This window comes from Hemicordylus capensis, chromosome 2 (assembly GCF_027244095.1).
Source record: "Hemicordylus capensis ecotype Gifberg chromosome 2, rHemCap1.1.pri, whole genome shotgun sequence".
Taxonomy (NCBI): Eukaryota; Metazoa; Chordata; class Lepidosauria; order Squamata; family Cordylidae; genus Hemicordylus; species Hemicordylus capensis.
Genome location: NC_069658.1, coordinates 238,933,633 through 238,958,289, shown reverse-complemented (window position 1 = coordinate 238,958,289; position 24,657 = coordinate 238,933,633). Strand labels below are relative to the sequence as shown.

The 24,657-nt window shown below is 49.8% G+C and overlaps 1 protein-coding gene across 1 annotated transcript; it reads right to left on the bottom strand.

Annotated features, from left to right (window-relative positions):
- Nucleotides 1–208: 208 nt before the first annotated feature.
- Nucleotides 209–20,395, bottom strand: LOC128344062 (class I histocompatibility antigen, F10 alpha chain-like). Its single transcript, XM_053293496.1, has 6 exons — nt 20,116–20,395; nt 10,480–10,770; nt 9,430–9,516; nt 8,225–8,260; nt 2,495–2,527; nt 209–1,918 (listed from the first exon to the last, which is right to left on the bottom strand). The coding sequence occupies exons 1-6, from the start codon at nt 20,369–20,371 to the stop codon at nt 1,914–1,916; spliced, it is 708 nt and encodes a 235-aa protein (XP_053149471.1). The 5' UTR covers nt 20,372–20,395; the 3' UTR covers nt 209–1,913.
- Nucleotides 20,396–24,657: the final 4,262 nt, after the last annotated feature.

The window sequence follows — 24,657 nt, the reverse complement described above, 5'->3', positions numbered from 1 at the left end:
AACTTTCAGAACCAGATCAGTTTGGATATGGATCAGATTTGGCCTTTTCAAAAGGTACACAGGCCTAATGCTTGGTTTCAAAGGTCTTGGAGGACCAAGGTGAATTCTGGGTGCTGAGTCTGGAAGTCCTCAAGACTCTCAGGAACATAATAGTATCAGGAACCCCCATGCAAAGAGGGCAAGAAACACCAAAAACCACAGGCATGGGGAGAATCCACCAGTCATTTATTGTCAAACAGAGATTCCAGGAAAATTACAACTATCATGTTCAGTCCAAAATGTAGATATATACATTAGCTAGACCAGAAAGAGTCCCCCTGTGGCACCTGGAAGATGCTCAGGTTCATTTCAGGGTGATCCTTCCAACACAAAAGGCTATTCATCAAACTCATTTAATGGACAGAGGAGATATTGGCGGGAAATCTGTTTTTAAAAGAATACAAGCAGAAAGGCACACTCAGTCATTGTCAACTGAAGTCAACGAGACTAGCTAGGCAGAATGAACACAGGAAACTTCTTGGTGGGTCTCTTCCCGAGGATCATACAAGGATCTACATATGCTGGAGACCTGCAGCCGAAACTCTGACAAGTCCATCCTGCCTTCTGTATGGGATCTCCACCCCTCTCCAGGCTACAGCCTGCCTCTTTCTCTTCTCCTCTCCACCATCGTAGATAATGGTTGAGCTAGATGGACCTATTGTCTGACTCAGTATATGGCAGCAGCTTCCTTTGTTCCACCCTCTCCCTCCTTCCTTCCAGTCTTTGCAAATCAGCGAACTGTCCTCTCTGCATGATGGCTCAAGCACTGGGCTTGCAGCCAAGAGGCACAGACAGGGCTGAGGTCCAGATCCTGCTAATGGCTTGTCCTTGGCAAGCCCGAGAGCTCTGAGAACCAGCCTGCAAAGCTGGAGTCTTTCAAGGCATTGATGGGGGTGGTGGGAGATGGGACTCTGGAGAGGGCTGTTCCAACCACCCTCAGCCTCCCACTAGGAGGCTTCAATACTCTCTGGCTCCACTGCTCCTTAACACAGCAGAGGAGGATGTAAAACAAGCCTCACCTCTGGCATAACTTCAGAAGTCATGGGGCACAACACAGAGAGGAAGCCCCTGAGATGCTAAATGGGCCCTTCTCCACTTTAATTGGGTGCATTGGCAGCAGTGCTCTGGAGAGGGAGGGGGTTGCTTTTGCTCATCTGCTGTGGAATTGGGGCCTGGTTCTTGAGCAATAGAGACATGAAAACTCCCACACACCCTGCTCCAGTGGGTGGTTCTTTTGAGATGACTGGTAAGGCTCCAAATCTGACTCTGACTCAATCCTGAGAGTCTATCCATGTTCCTGCAGTCACCCTAAGTTCAGGCTGTCTTCTCTTTCAGGTTCAGAGCATAATCTTCTCTACCTGCTAAGCATTCCTCCTTCCTGCCTCCTTTCCCCTGTCCCTAAACTTCATGTACAATGTACCTGAAACAATCCCAAGATGCTTATTTGCTTTTAATTTAGTTTGGAAGGCAAAAGAATGACATGATTTGGAAGGGGGTGGGGTGGGGGGGTGGGGACCACAGCAGGAAACAAGCTGTAGGTTAAGATCAAAATGGCATACTTAACTGAGCACAAATCATACATGAACTATCTTAATTTTTTTAACACCCTATAAAAGTTTTAAGTTGCAAATAGTTGGCACACTTCTGATCAAGACAGACACATTTCCAAATCAGCTGAAAGTTTAGCCCAAACTCCTCTGAAAGACATTCTCGGAATTCAACATCGCTTTGCTGGCTGGAGGTGGGATGCTGGAGCTGGGCCAGATGCAGAATTGGGTGGGGGGTCTGGGACTGGCAGGAGCTCTTAGCCGACGTCATTCACAGCAAGCCTTCAGTGGGTTCTTTCTGCTCCCTCCTCACACACCAGCAGGAGATCAAGCTGCAGAAACCCCAAACCAGAGAAAATTAGAAGCCAACATCACGAAGCTGTTGATGGGGGGTGGGGGCTTCAGAAGCCCAGAGCTGGAGGGGACATAAAGGTCTTCTAATCCAAATTCTGTACTGAGACCACCAGGCCCCGATGTATCAGAGCAGAGTTCAGGTGCAACCCTTAGAGGTGCCTGCACAGCAAATGCCTCCAATGGATGGCTCAAGCCAGCAAGCCAAGTTGCATGCTTAACAAGGAAGCAGAAAACCCACACAGGGAGACTCAGCAGTTTGACCTGGAGGGGAAATCACTTTATGAGCGTCCTCTCTGGCTCTCCTTTGCATCCTGAGTAGAACCCCCATCCCTGAAGGTAATGGAGGAGGGCAACTCTGCATGAGCACAGGTGAGAGAAAAGATGGGCAGACTGAATGGGAGGCAGCTCTCAACCAGTGTGTGCCCCAATCCTGAAGAACCTTGAGGTTTGGCCCACAGAAAAGTAGCAGCCCTTTGGGCACCTTCCCCACAGAGACCATGGCAACAGCCTTCCCTGTCTGGAGATGGATGCCCACCCTCTCAGAGACCCCTTACCTGTGGCGGAGCTGTTGGATCCCTTGTCACTTGCTGCAAAGGGGAGAAAAGAGAAGGAGTCAGTGTTGCCTGCACTGCAGGGTGGGAGCTCCAGTCTCCCCAACTTCTTTCCTCTTTATTCTTTATTCCCCATCTTCCTTCTATCCATTCAGATCTGATTATGTCATAAGCCACTGCAAAGCCACTGCAAATGGTGTCCCTTGGAGACTGCTGTTCTTCAAAATCTGAACTCAGCATCATCGGGAGAGGGCATAACCTCCCTAAATGCCTGCCTGGAGGCAATGGTAATGGGCTGGATAAGGGATAACAAACTGAGACTGAATCCAGATAAGACGGAGGTACTCATTGTGCGGGGTCGGAACTCGAGAGACTATTTTGATCTGCCTGTTCTGGATGGGGTTGCACTTCCCCAGAGGAACAGGTACGCAGTCTAGAGGAGTGCTTCTGGATCCAAGTCTCTCCTTGGTGTCCCAGGTTGAGACAGTGTCCAGAAGTGGCTTCTATCAGCTCCGGCTGATACGCCAGCTGCGTCCGTTTCTTGAGATAGATGACCTCAAAACAGTGGTACATCTGCTGGTAACCTCCAGACTGGATTACAGCAATGCGCTCTATGTGGGGCTGCCCTTGTACGTAGTCCGGAAACTACAGTTGGTCCAGAATGCGGCAGCCAGGCTCGTCTCTGGGTCATCTAGGAGAGACCATATTACTCCTGTACTGAAGGAGCTACACTGGCTGCCGATATGTTTCCGGGCAAAATACAAGGTGGTTGTCATAACCTATAAAGCCCTAAACAGCTTGGGCCCTGGGTATTTAAGAGAACTTCTTCTTCATCATGAACCCCACTGCCCATTGAGATCATCAGGAGAGTGGCTACTCAGGGATGGGCCTTCTCAGTTGCTTCCCCGAGGTTTGGAATGCGCTCCCTAGTGAAATAAGAGCCTCCCCAGCTCGGACATCCTTTAAAAAGTCCTTAAAGATGAATTTCTTCACCCAGGCTTTTAACTGATATTGTTTTGATTGTTTTGAATGTTATTTTTAGAATATTGTTTTAAAATTTTAAAATTGTGTTTTAAATTTCTTGCTTTTAAATTTTTGTTTTGTTTTGTTTTTGTTTTTAATTCATGTTTTAATTTTTTAATCTTGTTGTAAACCGCCCAGAGATGTAAGTTTTGGGTGGTGTAAAAATATGATAGATAGATAGAAAGATAGATAGATAGATAGATAAATCCATCATGCACTACAGCTAAGGCGCAGCCTGGAAGATCTCCAACTTGCCCAGCCCCACAGAGAAGGCAGAGAAGAGCCCCTAGAGTGGTCCCTCCAAATGCACTGTGGGCGTTGTTTGAAGGAGGGCTGGAATTCAAGGTTTTCCTTTTCAGTTTTCCTTTTACATGCCACGACCACCTTCTCTTCCCAATCAGCCCACCGTCCACCTCAACTGGCATATGTGGGTGGACCAGAGATTCCCAGGAAGCAGCCTCTGAGCCCTCCCCAGGTCTGGGACTCTTGCACGTCAGGCTTTGCCATCTCCACCCTGGGGTCCAAGTGGTATCCCTCTTGTGATCTGCAGCATTTCTCCTTTGCCACAACATCCAGCCATGAAAAGCCTTCCCCATCCCAGTCGGTTCTTAGATGACTGACTGGCTTATCCAGCTGCTCTGTTTTATATATATAACGCTGCCAGTATATTGTGTCTGGAACTTCCAATAATTTGTAAAAAGACAAAAACTGGTTGCTGCTGCTTGCCCTCATGCTCTCCTTGCTCCCCATTGGATGAATGGTTGTGATGTCACGGAATGTTTGCAAAGATTTGATTTTTTCAGAGGTGCAAGATGCAAATGCACTGCTTCTGGGGGCAAACTGAACATCAGTTTGGCTGGCGGAAAACACTCAGGGAGGGACAAGAGAGGATTATTTGCCGTGCAAGCAGGGAGGGAAGTTGAGTAGGCCACATACAGACACCTGAACAGCATGGTATGTGATGACCTCATGCGCTGCAATCCAAGATGGCGGCCACACAGAAAGTGGGCAGACTAGTTCTCCCCTGAACTGCTCCTTTCTAAGGAAAACAGCTGCTGGCAAGGCCCAATCAGGCTCTGCCAGGGCAAATAGCAGTCACTGAGAAGGAGGGCCATCTAAACGGGGGAAAGCCAATTTAGCTGCTGCTTTTCATTGGGGGGGAAGAACAGACATTGGCCAAGCCACACCTTTAAAAGTGTGTGTAGTTATTTGGTCCTGGGAAGCAGGGAGTTGGGGAAAGGGACTAGTGGAGGGAGGCTGCTCAGGGTACTTTTCTGGGACTTTTTTGGGGACTCTGCCAGGGAGGGAGGGAGGGTCTCTCTGCAGGCAGCAATCAAGCTGACAGGGAGGAGGAGGAGCAGCAGGAAGGGCTGCGGAAGAAGCTGGAGAGGAGGGTGAAGAAACTCCTGCCTTTGTGACCCTTGATCTCTTCTTCCTCCATTTGGCCAAGCAAGCAAGAAGCCGGGGGTGGGGGAGGGAGGGCTGAACCGAGGTGCGCCGAGGTAATTTGGGAGCCTGGAGCTAAAGGCCTTTGGAGGCATCATCGCCCTCTACACACACACACACACACACACACACACACACACACACACACACACTATTAACATGTAGGTTCTTGAGGGCCCAAACAGCAACGGAACTCACAAGAGTGTAAGAATATAAAACAGGGATATTTATGCAACTATGCACTAGCAGAAACATTTCAACACACAGCTTAACATATTCCTTTCCCACATATTTCTTTCCCTGCTCCCCTCACAGTCTTTAGAGCACCCAGCACAGTTCACCATCGCACTCAGCCGCCTGGCACAGTGTGGGCCCAGGGTGTGGCGACCACACACCACCCAGGACAGACTAAAGAGGTCTGGGGGGCCCTGGAATTCAGCCCGGAAGTCCAGGGGTAGGAGTGCTTCTGGGGCTGAATATCTGGCTGGCAGCAGTGACAAGAAATCCACCCAATGGGAAGTGGGGGAGGTGGAGAGCAGCACCTCCTCCAAGGGTTGCCTTGATTGGTCCTCCTTTTTGCCCCAGGAAACAGCCGATTCGCTCTCTGCTATTTGGCTCCTGATTGTGCCCAGAGCTCAGAGCTCTTTGCCTGGTGAATCTGAATTCAACTGGAGAGAGCAGATCTGAGCAATTGTAGGTCAAGAAATGGCAGATTGGTCCCCGGGGTCACTTGGGGAGACTGCGTGATATCTGCTCTGGGTTCCCTCAGCTGACTCTGTGGCTGCAATGGAGACATCAAGGTCTCCATTGGGAGGGAGAGCAGGTCTTGGGGTAGTGAGCGTGATTTTGTTAAGCTGGGGCTGCTTTGGTTTGCATTTGGATGGGTGACTCTACATAAGTGTTGTAAGGAATTCCCCTTAGGGGATGCAACCCTAGCTCAGATTTAAGTGCATCTGCAGGCTTGCCTGAGGAAGGTCCCAGGTTCCACCCCTGGCACCTCTAGTAGGGCTGGGAAAGATTCCTGCATGAAACCTTGGAGATCTGCTGCCCCTCAGCGTAGGCATTCCTGAGCTAGAAGGACCACCGGTCTCCCTTGGCAGAAGGCAGCTTCCTGTATCTCTGAGGTCAGTGTGTGGTGAATAACCAGAGGAGGTTCAAGCTCTGCAGGGTAAGGAAGCCGCCCCTGACCTCTTGCAACAAACAAAACCCCTAAAGCGAATGCATCTGTCTAATTGGGGTGTGTGGCCATGGGGTGTGGCTATCGGGGTGGGCATGGCCATGGGGGCCACGCAGTGTGTGGAGAGCGCCTGGACCTCTCAATTTGGAACTACCCACTAATTGGGAAGATCTGGGTGGGGGAGACATGGAGTGGAAGCAGGGGGGGAGGTAAAACAAGGCTCCTCCAAAGCATCAGCAGGAAGGGGGCAGGGGGCAGAGGCCAGCGGATGGGTGGGTGGGTGTGGGGCAGCAAGACCCAAAAGGGGAAGGTCTTTGAAATCCACACCCAGAGCTGAACTCCTAGGAAGCTGCCTTATACCAAGCCGAGCTCAGCATTATCTACACTGACTGGCAGTGAATGGCTCTCCAGGGTTTCAGGCAGGGCTCCTTCCCAGCCCTACCTGGAGATGCCACAGATTGAGCCTGGGGCCTTCTGTGTGCAAAGCAGACACTCTACCCCAAACTACAGCCCCATCCCCTCAGAGGGGTATCTTACAGCAGGCAGTGAGCTCACATGGAGTCACCCCTCCAAATGCAAACCAGGGTAGACCCTACTTAGCAAGGGGGCCATTCACACTCCCTACCACAAGACTGGCTCTTCTCCCCCGGAGGAGGAGTGGTGCTCATGGGCTGCAAGCCTCTGCTCACTCAGGACACCCCCTGCCTAGAGGGCTCTCTTCCCTCACTTTCCTCTCTGCTCTTTCCTGACTGCTGCTGCTGCATTAGAGGCCACCCTTCCGCTCTCGGTCTCTGTGCCATTTATAGCCATTTCCAGACATGGTAATATCCCCTTAGAACACGGAAGCTCTTTGCCTGCTGCTCTCTGTCCAGATCACAGGGCTCCCTTTTGCACAAGGCAGCAGCTTTACCACTGATGGGCTGGTGGTGCTGTTTCCTTCCTCCAGGTGCTGTTATGCAGCGCCACCTGCTGGCGATTTGCTGGAAATCCTTGATGAAAAGCATGTATTTTGAGGCCACTTTAAAGCTAGTTAAATTTTCATCATGCATGAAGGAAATAAGTAGTATGAACAGCCTTCTGGAAAACACTATTGCGTTGTGCAAAAGAGAGATATGTACATAGTACTGAGGAGAGGTAAACATCAACAGCTTCCATTTTCAAATGGAGTATTTCTGAATCTAGAAATACTCTATATCAATTTTTCTGAACCTTGGCTCCTCAGATGTTGTGGGACTACGACTCTCATCATCCCCAGCCATTACCTTTGTGGCTGAAGATGATGGGAGTTGTAGTCCCACATCATCTGGGGGCCCAAGGTTAAGAAACCCTGCTCTATATTTGGAACCAGATGAGGCTCCTTATGACTCCCAGACACATTGAGCAGCCTGGCCATTTATGTTTATGTCATAGAGCCGCCTAACTCAAACCCCTTAATCTGGGGCAGGGGAGTTTTGTGGCTGTCAGAAGCTCCTCTGTGGCCTTCAGGGCCCTCCTAAGTACTCTGGATCCTCACACACTTCTCAGCTGCTCTCTTTATTCATTCTTATTCTCCTTCCCTGCTTTGCAGAATAGCCTCCCAAGGGACTAAACAAACTTCAAAGCATCATAGATCACAGAAATAAAATAGATATTTCAAAAATAGCACATCAGCAGTAACACAGAACCAAAGACTAGGGAACCCTCTCTCTCCACCAGCCAAGGTCAAGGGAGCTGCCTTCCAATGGCGAGAAGGGAAGAGGCAGCTCAAACTTCCTGGGGGAGGGAATTCCAGAGCCTGGAGGCAGCTACAGAAACAGCCCCACCCCACATACTCAGTGGGCCTTGGCATGCGAATCAGGCCCTCCCCAGCAAACCCCAACAGGCAGGCAGAATCCTATGGAAGCAGGTGATCCTGAAGACATCCTGGACCCAAACCATGTAGGGCTTTGAAGGTGAGAAGCTGCACCCAGAACTGAACCCAGCAAGAAACTGAAAGCAAAGTGGGGCCCAACGTTAACTTGGCAGCAGCATTCTGCACCTGTCACATTTATGAAACAGAAATACTAGCTGATATCCAAACCAAATTACTCTTGAGTAGACCTACTCACCTGGTGCTGCTTTGTAGTCTCTCTTTTGTCGTTTCTCTGCAGAGACAGAATCAGAAAGTCAGGTGCTGAAGCGAACACTGAGATCATCCAATCCCACCCTTTGCAGAAAGTCAGGGCTCAGATCCTAAATCCCCCAGGGGAGGAGCAAGGTTGGAGAGGGCTCTGGGACAGAAATCAAAGAAGGGCCCTTGGGTCCCACTCCCAGGGTCCCTGCCTCCTCCTCCCTCTCCCTCTCCCCAGTGTATTTGTGCAAAAGAACATGAACCTACGGAAGGTGTAATTTCTGGATTAGAGCCTTGTACACAACAATTCCCTGATACAACTTACAGCTAATCTAAACACAAGTGTGTAAAGGGTTATCCAGTAGAGGCAGCCCAATTCCTAATTAATGTTTTTTGTAGGGGAGAGTGAAGGAAACCAAGAAAAAACATTACTATGGTTTTACCCTGTCCTTTAAAAAGGACAGGATTCAAAAAGGGTCCCTAATCTTCTTTATCTGAAGATCTTTTCAGCCGTCTCTCAGTTTCCGGAGGTAAGGGGGAGCTGGAGGAGTGTCAGGCAGCATCCTCTCCCTTCTGATATTTTTTGTGACTGGTTGGCCGATGCTCAGCAATATTTCCTTTGCTTTTGAGCCTCTCAGGCTGAGGGAGAGGTGGGTTCAACCTGAGCACTGGTCAGCCAGTCAGGAGAAAGGAGGGATGCTGCCTGACACTCCTGCCTGTCTCCTCGTGGAAAGGAATGTTCTTATTTGAAGCCTTTAATCAGGAGACAGCAGCATGTCAATTGATCAGGGAGGTGGGAGATGGAGAGCAAAAGCAAGCTAGTCTGTGCTTAATCTCCAGGGGGAACGATCCTAGACATTTCCCCAACAATTGTTACTGGCAAAGTTAAGATGGCTTTCCTAGTCTCATCCCCAAGCCTGCTCTGCTCCAATGTAACTCAGTTGCCTCTGGGCCTTCACTCTGAGACACTGGAGGAGAACTCAGAGCAGCATCTGAAGAACTGGGCTGGGTGTGGGGAGGCAGCTCTGGGAGCACAGAAGTGAAGTGCCCTCCCCACTTGCCTATTCATGGAAATGATTGGAGGATATTGCACCATCTGCATGGTACGAATGAACCCAGAATGAAAAGGCAGTTCTCTGCCCCAAGGAGCTCACAATCTATGCACACACATGACCCAGTAAATGCACTCAAGAGGTTACTTACTGATGTAGAGGACGATGCCAGTCACCAACAGAACAGCAGCTGCCACTGCCAAGATGGCTCCCACAATGGCTCCCACAGGCAGAGAGGCTGAAATGGGACAAACACACACCGATTGAATCAGAGGACAGCAGTTCTCCCCAGTCTCATCAGAGATCCTTTAACTGGAGAGACGCCAAGCACTGCACTTGGGAGCCCCTCCTCAGGCAAACCCCTGGGCTACGGCCCCCACCCCCTGGACTGCCCTGGATAGAGCAGGATTCCCTCTCCGGGGAGGCCCCCCAGAGCCCAGCCTCCAAGTCCTTCAGGGAGGCTTGCAAAGCCTTGTTGTTGAGAAAGGCCTGGACTTGCCTCTTCTTCATTTCATCCCCCATTCAAACCATCCTGCATAGCCAGAATACCTGCAGGCTTCTTCCTCTGGCTTCCCAGGGCCACTCAGCCCCACCCACCCCCTTGGTACTGGTGGCCACATCCCTCCTCCAGCCTTGACCGGCTTCTTTGCACCCCAAGATACACACAGGGGCCTTCTGGGAGCTGCTTATATAGACTCTGATTATGGATGACGGGCGCTCACCACTTCCGGCCACTTCCAGCCAGCGGAGGAAACGGGGCAGCAGGGAGGAAGGCTCCCGCCCCAAGGGGCTTAAAAATGACAGTGTGCCGGTGGGGGAAATGCGGTGGGAGAGGTGAGTACACCCTCCCCCGCCCTTAAAGTGCTACCCCGTCGGCGTTTCGGCACCGAAACTGCCCCCAGCGCCGAAACATTTCGGAGGCCTTCATAATGGCCTCCGAAACGTTTTGGGCACAAGCCTAACTCTGATGCTGCTGAAGCCGTTTGCCTGGGGTAGAAGCCATGGGCTGCCTGGCAGAGAAGGATCTCCAGGCCATCCCTGCCGGCCTTGCGTGTCACCTCACTGTGATGAAGCGGTTTCTTCTCCGATTCCCCTCCTTCCTCCATGGTAAAATAAATCACTCCCCATAACCTACCAAGGCCCCCACCCAGTCTCTGGCAAACCAGCCAGGCCCCTCTGCCCTCCCTCCTCGGTGTCTCACCAGAGTTCTCCCAGACGAAGTCCACAGGCTTCTCCAGGCTGTCGTGCCTTATGCGGCACCGGTAGCGGCCCCTGTCCTTGGGGTCCATCTTAATGCTGAGCCAGCTGTGGTAGGTCCCGTCCGAGTTGGGGCTGACACTCTCACGGAGCGTGTCCTCAGTCCAGACTTCCCCGTCCTTCGTCCAGTCGATGTCGATCTCCTTGGGGTAGAAGCCGTGGGCCCGGCAGATGTGGGTCTCCATGCCGTCACTGCCTGCCTTAACTTTGCGCGTCACCTTCACTGCTGGGGCCTCTGTGGAAAGGACACCCTTAATCTGTGTGGAGGTACTAGCAGGCCTCCATCAGCTGGTGGGACGGAGGCTACAGTGCAGCAGTTCCAGGCTGGGGCACAGAACCCCTGTGGGTACTTTTAAGGGGGACTCAGAGGAGCCCTCCCCACCTCCCAAGATCACCGACCAGTGAAGAGAGTGCAGCTCCAGGGCCTCCTGATCAGAGGATTTGGCTACTACTAGAAGAGTCACATCCAGAGGAAGTGATTCTTGAGAAGTGCTATTGAAATTAGTGAGACAAACGGGCTTCTCTTAATTTCAGCAGGAGGACTCCTGCGTCTGGATGTAAGCCAGGGACAGTTTCATGATTGCAACCAGTGTGTCTTTGTGTAGACACAGATCAAAATTCTCTATGGGATGGCTGAGCTGAATGTTTCAAACTGAAGGGGCACGCTGCTTTAAAAAGGCTGAAGCTCCTGCTGCACTATAATAGGACCCCACATTCTGCTATCATTTTCTAGCCCCACCTCCACAGATTAGGGATTCTACAAGTGCAGCACCCCCAAGAGATGAAGCCCTCCAGAGAAGGGGCCTCCACAACATCCTTCCACATGTGGAACATCAACATGTTTATGCTGGAAAATGCTCAAAGGGAGTAACTAGAGGTTCTCTGAATTGTCCAGTGAACTCCTTCAGGACTTTGGGGTGAATATCTTCAGCCCCCTTCATGACTGAGTTAGTTCAGATTCCTCCCAAAGGAAAGACTGTAAACCGATCAGAATATGGACAGACCTTGGAGCGAGGGATGCAGGAAGGGCAGTTCTTTGCTGCCCTAGGAGGATAGAGAATAGGGATGTGTGAAACGTTTCGGGTACAGAATGAGCTGTACCTGAATCAGGCCGTTTCAGGCGATTTGTGCACAAAAAAATTGCCCAAATTTCGGATCTGAAAGTTTTGTTGTTTTGGACCTCCACTTTGTGGCGATCTCTGTGTGTAGTCTCCATTTTGTGTTTGACGTCAATTTGAATTTCCCGCCCTTTCAGGCTTCAGATTGGTAAGCGAAAGCATAAGCTGATCTGCTGACAATTGTCTCCTTGTGGCTCTTTTGGCTCTTGCAAGTGCTAAATGACCCAGCATTGACCAGGGGGAGGTCGAAGAAGGGGTAAGGGTGTGTGTGGGGGGGCAGGGGAGTTCAAGGAGGGATTTTCAAAGGGATTTAAGGAGGCAGCAGCCACCATTCTGTCTTTCTGCCTTGTGGGAGAAAAGAGAGAGAGAGAGAGAGAGAGAGAGAGAGAGAGAGAGAGCGAGAGAGCGCTTTCCTTTGCTTTGCCTTGCCTATTGTTCTGCCTTGCCAGCCTGCCTTGCTTGCCAATGCCACCAGCCTGCTTGTGCCAGCCTGCCAGTGCCTGTGCCAGCCGGGTGGGGGGGGGATTCTCTGCTGCATTAATTGCTTTTTTGTAGAGAAAAAGAGAATTCTAGAGAAGAGAATTCTATCTGATACTTTTTTGCACTCCTTCCTGCTGCTGAGAGAATCACTGCCTGCCTGTGCCAGCCACCAGCCCTAGAGTGCCTCCAGCCACTGGCCACCTGGCCAGCCAGCCACCTCCCCCCCCCCCGATTTTCCAGGCTTTTGTCTCAGCCCCCCATCTGAAGGCTGAAGAAGAAAGAAACCAGACCACAGGAGTGGAATACTGGATGCAACGTGGACAAAGCCTTAGCCTGAGTGAGTACCCTTTTTTTAAAAACACACACACACACACACACACCACACCACACACACACGTCTCTGAAATTGTGTATTCTTGGGTTTTTTTCCTGTTTGGATGGAGGTTTGGGGTTGCAATTGGATTTAAAAAGTTGTGTGTTGTTTAGTTTAGAAGAGGTTTAAATAGGGGTTCTGTTTGTGGGAGGAATCCCTGTTAGCTAGTACTAGTAGGTGGTTAGAAGGGTAGTGTAGCCTTGTGGTTTTAAAAAACAATTCTGCCTTTTTCCCCATTCCAAAGATTATTATTTTTTTGCATTTTTAAAAAACAGAGGCCTGTCCTCCAGTCCTCAGTGCCATATATCAGCCTGATTTTTAGTTGTGACTGCTCAATGTAGTCCAACTTTATATGAGCTATACTGGTTACATATATGCTTCCAAGGCCCAGGTGGCAGCAGTGGGCACTTTATAAGTTGTGCTGGTATATATATATTCTCTGTCCAGCAGCCTACATGCTCTGAGGGGGCACGCACTCCAGCCTCCTCGCTGCACCCATTTATCACCCACCCCCACTCCCAACTTTGCTTTAAAAAAGCAAAGCCTTCGGCCATCAGCCCAGGCCAGTAGTCCAGCAACAGCAGCCTATATTGTGTCTGTTTCCTGTGCCCTGCCCAGCCTACAGGCTCTGAGTGGGTAGTGGGCACAGACTCTAGCCTCCTTCCTTACCACCCACCCCCAACTGCAGGGGGCACATTCTGCTGAAGTCAGCCCAGCCCGTTCTTGGCCCTTCTCCCAACTGAGTGTCCCCTTCATAGGAATATAGGAAGCTGCCATATACTGAGTCAGACCATTGATCTATCTAGCTCAGTATTGTCTTCACAGACTGGCAGCAGCCGGCTTCTCCAAGGTTGCAGGCAGGAATCTCTCTCAGCCCTATCTTGGAGAAGCCGGGGGGTGGGGTGGGGACTTGAAACCTTCTGCTCTTCCCAGAGTGGCTCCATCCCCTGAGGGGAATATCTTACAGTGCTCACACTTCTAGTCTCCCATTCATATGCAACCAGGGCAGACCCTGCTTAGCTATAAGGGGACAAGTCATGCTTGCTACCACAAGACCACAAGACCAAGACAAGACAAGACACTTACCTCACTTCTGCCCCTTGCCCCCTAATTCTTTAAAAAAAGTTTTTTTTAAGTCAGGGTTTTAAAAAGAAGCCCCAAAAGAGATGGCTGGGAGGGGCGGAAGAGTGCCAGGTAGGGGGAGGGTTTTTTCTTGCTGGTCATGGTGGTGGACGGTGACAGGGGCCTATTCCCCAAGTCAACCCTGCCTCTGCTTTGGTGCACAGGCTGGACTTCTCTCATCTGCCTGGTCCTACACCAAGGCCTGTGGCTGGGCAGCAGTTAGGGGGGAGGGCCTCCCCTGCCAGGGAAGACGTTCTTCCTGTGGCAGATGTGGAGGTGGTGCAGGTGGAGCCGGCGACCAGTCCAGCCAGATCCACCTTGCCGTCTTCCCCACCAGTCCCTGTGGGAGGTGAGGGCCCCAAGGTTGCATCTGAGGAAGCCCAGCAGGAAGCCCCTGTGTTTCATGTCCCTGGGACTTCCCAGGCCAGCTCTGAGGGCAGTGGTGGTGGCGTACCCCAGAAGGAACCAGCAGAAGTGCTACCACCCAAGCAGCCCCGTGTCACAGGAGAGTCCAGCAGTGTGGTGTGGGATCACTTTGAGCTTTGCCCTGGTGATCCCAGCCATGCTTCCTTCATCCACTGCAAGGCACTTGTTAGCAGGGGCAAGGACCCTAAGCACTTCAGCACGTTGGGTCTGCTGTTGCACCTGCAGCAGCGGCACCCAGGGTTCTAATCCTCTATTGGCAGCAGTGTTAGGCCTCCTCTAGCACTAGTAGCAAGCAGTCAGTAGCTCCTGCTCCTAGGCAGGAAAAGTTGACTGAGTGGTGGGTGCAGCCTCTGGGGAAGCGGTCTGATCGCCCCAAACCACATCTTAGTATCCGGGCCATTGGGGAAATGATGGCTTTGGACGATCAGCCTTTTAGTAAACCGCCCTGAGCCATTTTTGGAAGGGCGGTATATAAATCAAATAAATAAATAATATTGTGGAGAACGTCGGCTTCTGCCATCTGCTCTAGCTGCTTGCCCTAGAGTACAAAATCCCCCTCACGTACCATGTTCAGTAGGAGGGTGGTGCCCTCCCTGTACCATGTGTGCAGGGAGGCTGTGTTGGCCCGTTTGTGTGCAGCCAGGCCCAACTCCAGTGTGCACTTCACTGTGGATCTCTGGGCAAGCCACAGTGGGCTGCACACTGCCTTTATGTCCCTGACAGCCCACTGGTGGGGGCATGAGGGTGAGGGGACATACAGCTCCGCTGAAGCTGTATCTATCTCCTCCCATGCTGGCAAGCCTTCTTGGGCAGTGTTGCATGTGGAAATGATGGGCACAGACCACAGGTTGGATGAGTTGTCGGCAATCATGGACCAACAGGTGGGGACATGGCTAGCCGGGGAGGCAAACCTCTGCCGAGGCTTCATGGTCACCGACAACTCAGCCAACATTAGTAAGGTGGCCAGGCAGGTTCAATTTGTGCACATCACTTGTGCTGCACATGCTTTGAACCTGGTATTCCTACCCGGTGGAACTCCAACTTTCTCTTGCTCCAGCACCTGCAGGAGCAAGAGAGAGTCATCCACAGCCTGGCAAGGCATAGTGGCTTGGATGTGTGCGATCTGTCCACTGTGGACTGGAAGCTCATTTCTGATCTGGTCTTAGTATTTGAGCTGTTCAATGCTGCCACGAACAGCTTGTGTACTGAGGCAGCTACACTGAGCTGGGCTTTGCCCTCCGGAAGACCATGGGTGATCTCCAGGCCACTCTGACCACTGGGGACACAGTCACCCTGGCAGGTCGGCTGAGGACTGGGGTAGTGGAACGGCTCACGACACCTTGGTGCATCTGCATGGCATGTTCTGGCATGCATCTGCGACCCAAGGATGAAGGGCAGAGCTGTCACTGCTGCCCAGCTGCCCAGGTGGAGGGACATCCTGGCTGAGCACATCAGGTGTGCAGAGGAGAAGAGGCTAGGTGCAGACAACGACCAGGAGGAGGGGGCTGGTGCGCAGCCTAGCAGTGCGCATTCCACCCCCAGCAGCACTGCCACCACCACCACTTTTTCCCAGTGCAGCAGCGTGGTTTCTCTGGCAATGGCACCAGTGGAGTGGCCAGTGCCACCTCTGCATTCCACCACCTGGTGGTTCACAGAGGTTTGCTTGATGCCTTGCCAGGGGGACAGGAGGAGCCTATCACTCCCTGCTGCCGTACTGAGCAGTCTGTTCTGCTATACCTGCAGGAGCCAGTGGAAGGCCAAGAGACGGAGCCGTGCCAGTTTTGGGCAACGCGTCGTCATGTCTGGCCAGACTTGGGAACTGTTGCTGGCTGATTCCTCTCATGCCCGCTGACCAGTGTCTCGAGCGAGAGGTTGTTCTCCATGGCTGGGGATGTGGTGACCCCTCTACACTCACATCTGGATGCTGAGTTGGTCGAGAAGCTGGTCTTCTTGAAGGCCGACCTCCCCCTGCTGGGCTAACCTAAGCTGGCTGTGGAGGGTTAGTGACTCGTGTCACCCCCCTATGCATAGCCTCCCACACCACAGCCGCTCATCCTGACCCAGATGTGTCCCAGTCTCTGCCCCTTACTGCTGCTGACACATCCAGACACGCACACAGGCACTGCTGCACTGCCAGCCCGAGAATGGTGAGATGGGGCGCTGCTGCTGTGCTGGCACTCAGGGCTAGGACAAGTGAGTGCTCCCTGCATCAGGGAGGGGTTCTCCCAGATGTTGCTGAGAGAGGCTACAAATCCCATTCCCCCCTATTGCAATGGCTGGCCACCATCCAGACTAGGGACAATGGGAGTTGCAGTCACTCTCAGCAGCATACATCTGTGGATCCCTCCCTCTTGCAGGAGCACCCAGAAGGCAGAAGCGGCACACCATCCATGACAGAGGCAGGCTGCTGTGTGTGCAGGCACAGGAACGTTTTTGGGATGCTATGTCTCACACATGCTTACGTCGAACTACACACACACACACACACGGAGCACACTGTCACAGAGGGTTTGCTTTGTTTCCCTTTAATGTTGAATAGTGTTTGTTTGATTTGTTTCAACCATGCGTGACACCACGAGGCCCATGACGGAGGTGGGTGGTGCTTCCTGGCCTGGCGCCACTATGGCCACAGAGGCTGTGGTTTGGTGGGGGAGGCAGGAGAGAGGGTTTTGGAAGATGCATGCTGATATGAAAAAATTGCTTTCATTGTTTGGAATTGATACCAAACTGAAAATGATGAATGTCAAGAATATGATGCTTGCTGATGCTGATGATGTGATGACGATGAGTTGTTCATGCATTTCTGTTTTGTAATGTGGCTTTCACTTGTAATGTTTGTTGTCTGAGATTTTGCTTTGCTTTCCCCAACCCTGGAAGGACTGTGACTGAAGCAGCAGGACATACACACATGCACCCACCTACCCACCCACCCCCATCCCGAGCCGTGGCCAAGGATGGGCTTGCTGCTGGTGCCCTCACAAATGTCTATCACACAGAATTAGAGAGCACATAGCATTCTGAGGCCATGGCCAAAATTTCAACCCTAAACGCACTAACCCTTTTGCAGAGCACACATGAACATGTATACTATGTTTCCCCCCTACATAATCTCAAGTGTAGCTGTGTGTGTGTGTGTGTGTGTGTGCAATTCAAATGCCTTGGTTTGGTTTGTTGGTGTGCTTGTGTATTTTGGGGACCTCATGGATGGGCACAGGACAGGTTCTCTCTCTCTCTCTCTTTGGGTTTCTTTGCAATGAAGATTGGATCCTATTGTGACTTCTAGCATCATCAACGTTTTTATTCAAACTAGATTGCTTGCATCTACAATAGCTTGTGCTGCTGGTGCCACAGGCTCCAATCCGTTGTGCTCCATCACCAAAAATTGTGTGCCATTGTTGTCATCACCACTCTTCTACTTGTGTAGGTGGGGGGGAACCTCACTGTTCCACTGACAGAATGTTGTTTTGCATCCTTACTTAACCCGCTTTATGGCTGGGTGCCACAGATGTAGCTGAGTCTGTTGCTTGTGGATAAAAAATGCTTGGGGGAGAGATGGCAGGACACATTTGATGCTGTTGTTGGCACTAGTCTGCTGCATCTGTGATATCATACTTGCTTGCTTGTTGCTGCTGGCTCCTGTTGTTACCCTGCATTGGGAGGGGGTGCTTTAAAAATCTGCTTCCTGTCGGATGCATCACTACTACTACTACAACTTTGGTTTTCCACAAAAATTCTCAGAGTGATTTACACAGAAAAAATACATAATAAGTAAAGATGGTTCCCTTCCCCAAAGGGTGGTTCCCTTCCCCAAAGGCTCACAATCTAAAAAGAAACATAAGGTAGAGACCAACAAGAGCCACTGGAAGAGTGTTGAGCTGGGACTGGATGGGGACAGTTGTGCTCCCTCTGCTTAAGACCACTCTAAAAGGTGCCTCTTTGCTCAGGTTCGCAGTTAGCAGCCTTCAACTAGAAGTGTGCAAGTTTTCCACCTCACGGGGTGGAACCCTGTTCCACCTTAAAGCTGAATGCAGAGAGAGGAGCTCAGATAACTTCTGCTGCTGCTGCTCCTCAAATGTCTGGAGTCTCCTACACATCTGTGGGGGAGGTCTTAAGCTTGCCAATCTAGGGGCGATGCAGGGCGGGGGGAGAAGTAGAGATTCCTTCAGTCCAGAAGCAAACTTTGCAGGGCTGGCCCAGCTTTCCAGATTGGGTGAGGGGGTGGGGGGAAGCTTTTCCTTTCAATAAACCATGAGGGAGGGGCTGCCCGTGATCCTCAGCCACCTCCACCTGCCGTCCAATCCAGAAAACAGAATGACCACGAGACTCTGCTCACTGGGTTACTGCCCCTGTAACTGACGCAGTTTGTTATGAACGATCTATAACATATCAGAACCAGAGGTACCAACTCAGAAGTAAGGTGAAATATAGGCCTGTGTCTGACTCCATTTTATATCAAGAAATGAAATGATACCTGAACTAGCACCCAGGTCAAACTGCTCTCTGGAGCAGGAGGAATCCAGCATTGTTTTGTAAATTGGGTGAACTGCCTGCTTTGCCTCTGGGTGAGACATTCCAGCATTGCATTGTGAAACTGGATACTTAACAAAACACAAAGGGCTGGGCCTGAGCTAATCAATATGCTAAAATATAACTCACTATCAGATAATGTCTGTGGAAGAGGCCAGGGGCTGAACTCCCCCGTCCTGGCAAGAAATCAATGCTAATCATTGTCAATGATTGGCTCTGCCCTGCCCCAAGGGGGATTACTCAGTTGCTGTCTATAGAAATTCCATCCTGGGAGAACACCTGTAGATTTAGTCTTTCCACTAACACTTGCTTCCCCCCCCCCTTCCTGAGTGCACAGATTGCAGAAGATGAGATTCAGAATTCTCTGAACTGGCCAATATCCTGAGTAATTAAAAGACAATGTCCTGAAAGTAACAGCTTTGTCACCCCTTCTGGGGAATCCAGGAAAAGATGAGATTTGTATAGATCAAAGAGAAAATACACTATAAAGAATGAGGCTTTTTAGACAGAGAGTTCAGCAATCTTTGCCTACAGCAAAGCTGCTCACAGGATCCCAGAGTTTGCTGCCAAAGCCACGGGGCCAAGCAGGAATTCTGTCCATGAACAGAAACTACAGCAATGCCTGAGTTTTTCTGCCCAAGCTGCCTGATCTGAGCACTGCAACAAATTCCTGTCTCAGCCAAGCGCCTCACTCCTTCAACTGAAGTGATCCTCTGCTTTCAAGCCTCTGTTCCTGGTAAATATGCTCCTCCTTTACAAGCCTTGGGAATTCCCTCCATCCTTTCCCTAATCCCTTCTCCTTCCCCCCCTTCTTTTCCTCTACTAACCTCCCCCAAACCATGCCATCCCTCAGCCATCCCCCCCCCCCGTCTTTTCTGCCTGTATCTGAAATGTATTAGACTTTAGGAAGATTTAAATGCATACACATATGGTAGTTAGGCACTCGGGTGAATATTGATACTGGGTAGGATGTTCTGTTTAAATACTGTTGCTAATATTGATAGAGTATTCTGCTTTCTGCTTGCTAGATTATGTTGTTATACTCAATAAAGCCCATTGAATCTTGAGGACTGGTTTTGATTTCCTTTCTTCTTTGCATCCAGATCAAACGTGGTCACTAATATAAAAGAACTTGGTCCAGACCTGTTTTGTATACTAGCTAATGAGCATATTTAGTATATAGATCAGGCCTGGTCTGTAACAAGTTGGTAGATTCCCGAACTGCTAGAGTGGATGCTACTATTTGAGGCTACAGGGCGGGGTGTGTGTGTGGCTGGGATTGAAGAGGAACTGTGCTTTCCATTGTATGTTTTCATATTCACCCAAAGGAGAGAACAAGAAGAGAGGGACCTCTAGGGACGTCTGTGTGTCCCTGCAGGGCTAGTTTTCTCCTTCCAGGTGATGGTTTGATGTTGTTTGATTTCCAAAATGGGTTTTTCCCTTCCTCAGCTGCGGCCTGAACTGGTACCGCTCGAGACTTCTCTCCAGCCATCTGGGAGGAAAAAGGGGAGCTGCTCCCTCCCCCGCCACACACCTTTCCTCAGCAGCGTCTCCTTCCCGTAGTCCAGGTACTTCTGCAGCCACTCAATGCAGGTCTCCTCCAGGTACGCCTTCCGCCCCTCAGAAAAGCCCGGCAGAGCCTCCCACTTCCTCTTGGTCACTTGGGCTGCCATGTTGGCTGCCGTCCAGGTGATGGTCTCCTTGTCGAGGCTGAGGAAGTCCCTCCCATCATATGCTTCCTGCCAATGCCCTCCTTTGTACCCGCCTTCGCCCAGCTCACAGCCGTACATGTGCTGCAAGGTATGAAGCCCTCTTTCAGACACAGAAGGGGGCTGTGTCCAGGTGAGTTGGCCGGGCCAGGGATGGGGCCTTCTACTCGCGGGCATCCTAGCTAAAACGGGGGTTTGGATACTGTGTTGCCTGCCCAGACACATCAGCGGGGCTGGTTGCCCGAGACCCCGGACTGCGGTAGGACCCACCCAGCCCAGGGTGGTGTTGGGAGAAACCCGACAGGAGAGTGGCGGGAGTATGATCCTCCTGCTGGGTCCAAAGGGCGGAGGAGGCAGTGTCTTCCCTCCTCCCCTCCCAGGGAAGTCTCAGCCACTGTATTCCCCCCCATCAATGGTGGGGAAAGAAGTGCTTGCAGTGGGGAATAACCCCTTTCTTTCCACTATTGTGTGTGTGTGGGGGTGTGATGTCTGACAATCCGGGGCTTCTCCAGCTCCTGCCCCAAATACTCCCCCACTTTTCAATCATGCCCAGTGTTATTGAGAAGCCAGTTCTCCATCTTTGGGAGTAGGGGTTACTCCCAGGTAAAGGTGCAGAGGATTGAGGCCTTGGAAGGAAACCTGTGCCCAGGAACTGAGAAGACAGATTTTTGGGGTGGGTGGGGGAGACAGATTTTGTATTGGGTCAACAAACTACCAAAAGCATACAGTACGGTACCATTGTACAATTATATACAAAGAAATAGTTTTTATATTACACACATATAAAGATATACAGGTATGAAGTATTAAATCAAACAGGTCATAGGCCAATTGCAAACGGTACAAAGGGGAGATTAAACAAGTTGGGATACATAGTACATAAATCACGTGATCGGAGGAGTCACATCTAGTGTCCATTTCCATACTTTATGCCATTGACATTTGGAAGAGATACATTTGTCCTTTTGCACATAACCATACAGTCTTTTCCAAAAGAATCACACAGTCTGATCGACATGTACAGGTGAAACTCGGAAAATTAGAATATCGTGCAAAAGTCCATTAATTTCAGTAATGCAAATTAAAAGGTGAAACTGATATATGAGACAGACGCATTACATGCAAAGCGAGATAAGTCAAGCCTTAATTTGTTATAATTGTGATGATCATGGCGTACAGCTCATGAAAACCCCAAATCCACAATCCCAGCAAATTAGAATATTACATGGAACCAAGAAGACAAGGATTGAAGAATGGAACAATATCGGACCTCTGAAAAGTATAAGTATGCATATGTATTCAGTACTTGGTTTGGGCCCCATTTGCAGCAATTACTGCCTCAATGCGGCGTGGCATGGATGCTATCAGCCTGTGGCACTGATGAGGTATTATGGAAGACCAGGACGCTTCATTAGCGGCCTTCAGCTCTTCTGCATTGTTTGGTCTCATGTCTCTCATCCTTCTCTCAGCAATGCCCCATAGATTCTCTATGGGGTCAGGTCAGGCGAGTTTGCTGGCCAATCAAGCACAGTACACTGTATACTTTTCAGAGGTCCGATATTGTTCTATTCTTCAATCCTTGTCTTCTTGGTTCCATGTAATATTCTAATTTGCTGGGATTGTGGATCTGGGGTTTTCATGAGCTGTACGCCATGATCATCACAATTATAACAAATTAAGGCTTGACTTATCTCGCTTTGCATGTAATGCGTCTGTCTCATATATCAGTTTCACCTTTTAATTTGCATTACTGAACTTAATGGACTTTTGCACGATATTCTAATTTTCCGAGTTTCATCTGTATCTCTCGATCACGCTTAACCTCCCCGTTCCGGTGTAAAAGTATTGCATAAATTGCACACAGGTTTACTAACCAAAGTACAGAAAATGGTACAGTCCAATTCCCTGATGTTGCATTACCCGTCCTGTTTTATTTTCTTGAAAGCTTCTTGCAAGGGCCCAGGAAGGAGGTTCTACTACATAATCCAGACGCTAGTTCTTCCTGTTGGAAGTTAAGGACTTTGCGCTGTCTTGTCTCAGACAGTGGATGACAGACTAGTGAGTCAAAGGGCTAGAGGGTCAAGACATTGGTCATCCCTTCTCTACTGCTCTGACACTATCCCTTTGGATATGTAGATTGCTAATCTCAGGGACTAACTTCCTTCCTCTCCTCTCTTCCCTACCTGCCCTTCTACCTTGCAACATGGCAAGCCTCTCTCCCTGCACCCTATGTGCAGAGAAGATACAGAATCCATCTGCATCCAGCTAGATAGATAGATTAGAGATCCTAACTCCTCATTTTCCTATCTAGAATGGAGTTCCTTAATAAATGCCTTTTATATTGATTTGAAACTATGAATTGGCTCCAAGTTACTTTACTCTCAGCATACACGCATGCCTAACTAAACTACCGCTGTGTTGTGCCTCTGTGCACTCTGCTATAATGAGAAAGGGATTCTCTCACCACAGAGAATTTCCAACACTTCCCAAGTCTGGTTTTCCAGTTCAGGCCAATCTAACATCGTGCTTACTCTATGCCACACCTTTTTTGCCACAACACACTCTTTTAGGAAGTGTGAGTGGGTTTCCCTAAATGATGTCTCTAGTGTACAGGCTTCTTGTTGGCAAACGATACTGGGGCATACCTGTAGGTCTGGTGGAAGCCACAACTTGATCGTGTTAAGCGGCAGGACTTGGTGGTATAAACGCCACCTTGTTTCCCACAAGTGGAAAGGGATTTTCTTCTTCTTGAACAGAGTGATAGGGCTCTTGGGTTGTAACAGGTACTGTGAGCGATGACCTTGTTGGTGCTTGCGTTCTAAAGCTGGCTTAAAAGAGGCCTCTTCTAAGACACTGGTGTAAATCACTTTCCTAATCTGCCTGATTGAGAAGGATCCTTTAAAAAGGGCCGGCACGACCTTCCATTTCTTTAGTGTAAAAAGCAAATCCCCCCCAAAATTCCGAATTGGCTTCTTTCAGTGAGCGTGTAAAACTTTTTAATTTTTTCTTGGACAATGGCTGTTTGAGTATGTCCTTTGGTCCTCTTAATCTTTTCCCCCAAGAAAGGCGATATCACTCTACCGCAAAACTGGAGGCCTTTAACCCTCACCAGCGTTGATTACAGGATTTTTGCAAAGGTTTTATACAATCAACTGGCAAAAGTAACTCCGAAACTGATTCACAGTCTGCAGACAAGCACAGTCTCGGGAAGGAAGATGACCGACTCTTTATGTTTATTGAGGAAATGTTTTTATTCTATCCAGCAGAAGCGCTGGAAAGGTCATTTTCTATTGCTGGACCAGATTAAAGCCTTTGACAAAGTGAACCATAAATACCTATGGACACTGTTGAAAGCAAAGGCCATATCCCCCACCCTCCACCCTTTGTTAACTGGATTCAGTTGCTTTATACCAACGCAACAGTGACGCCACAGATCAATGGCTGGTGGGACGATCAGATCGCTTTACACTCAGGGGTTCATCAGGGATGCCCACTGAGCCCTCTGCTTTGTGTTTTTGCCCTGGACCCAATTTTGGTCAGAATCCAGAGGGAGCCTCACTTCGGAGATCGAAGGAGATTGAATGGAGGAGGATAAACGACCGCCAAGTTATACACCATAGATATCAGATACGTTTGAATATAAACCACTCGCTGATACATGGTAATATTCCATTTTCTCCATAAGGTGATTTTCATTTTGGTTTTCTCCTCTCAATTAGTCCAATTCTTCACCCAAATTTGCTTTTTGATACCAAATTTGATCCCCAAGATGTTGATTGTATCTTACCACATTAGTCCCTATTCCAAAGGTCGATTATCTTTGCACTCAGAAATAGGCAAGCGGAGGAGTTGTTGCCTTGCATGATCTACTTTAACAAAAAACTTTTATCTACATTTAATTCAGAGCCGGAAATCTTGCCGTATTCAAAGAAAAGGTCTAATACAACCTGAACTTCACGTTCGTCTGATAATGATAAGGTAACATCATCGGCGTGAGCCACAAATTTTACTCTAAACTCAGAGATTGATTCTGAAGAAACAGATGTTTCAGCTGACTCCCCACTCCCACTCTCACCTGAAAAGCTCTCACCGGGCGGGGAGAGAGAGACCAAAAGACTCCACAAGCGAATGAGTGGAGGATGTAAAAATATTAGCATACATGGCACACACAGATATACATCTGTAGTTGCTTGGAGACAGCGTGGTTTGTGCTGGAGTCTATTTATGGTGAAAAGTAAACAGAGAGAAAGCCCAGCTGCTAGTCTTGAAAAGACCTCCCCCTCGATGCCTTTTCCAAGGCTTTGCTTTCAGTAAGGATTTTGCTTTGAGCAGGCCAGGCAACTTGTCTCAAGGGGCTTTTTCCAGGG

Coding starts and splice junctions, on each gene's coding strand:
- LOC128344062 (XM_053293496.1), bottom strand. CDS start 20,371: ATGTACGGCTGTGAGCTGGGCGAAGGCGGGTACAAAGGAGGGCATTGG. Junction 10,771..20,115: donor GGAGACGCTGCTGAGGAAAG/GTGTGTGGCGGG, acceptor TCCTTTCCACAG/AGGCCCCAGCAGTGAAGGTG. Junction 2,528..8,224: donor AGACTACAAAGCAGCACCAG/GTGAGTAGGTCT, acceptor TCCCCTTTGCAG/CAAGTGACAAGGGATCCAAC.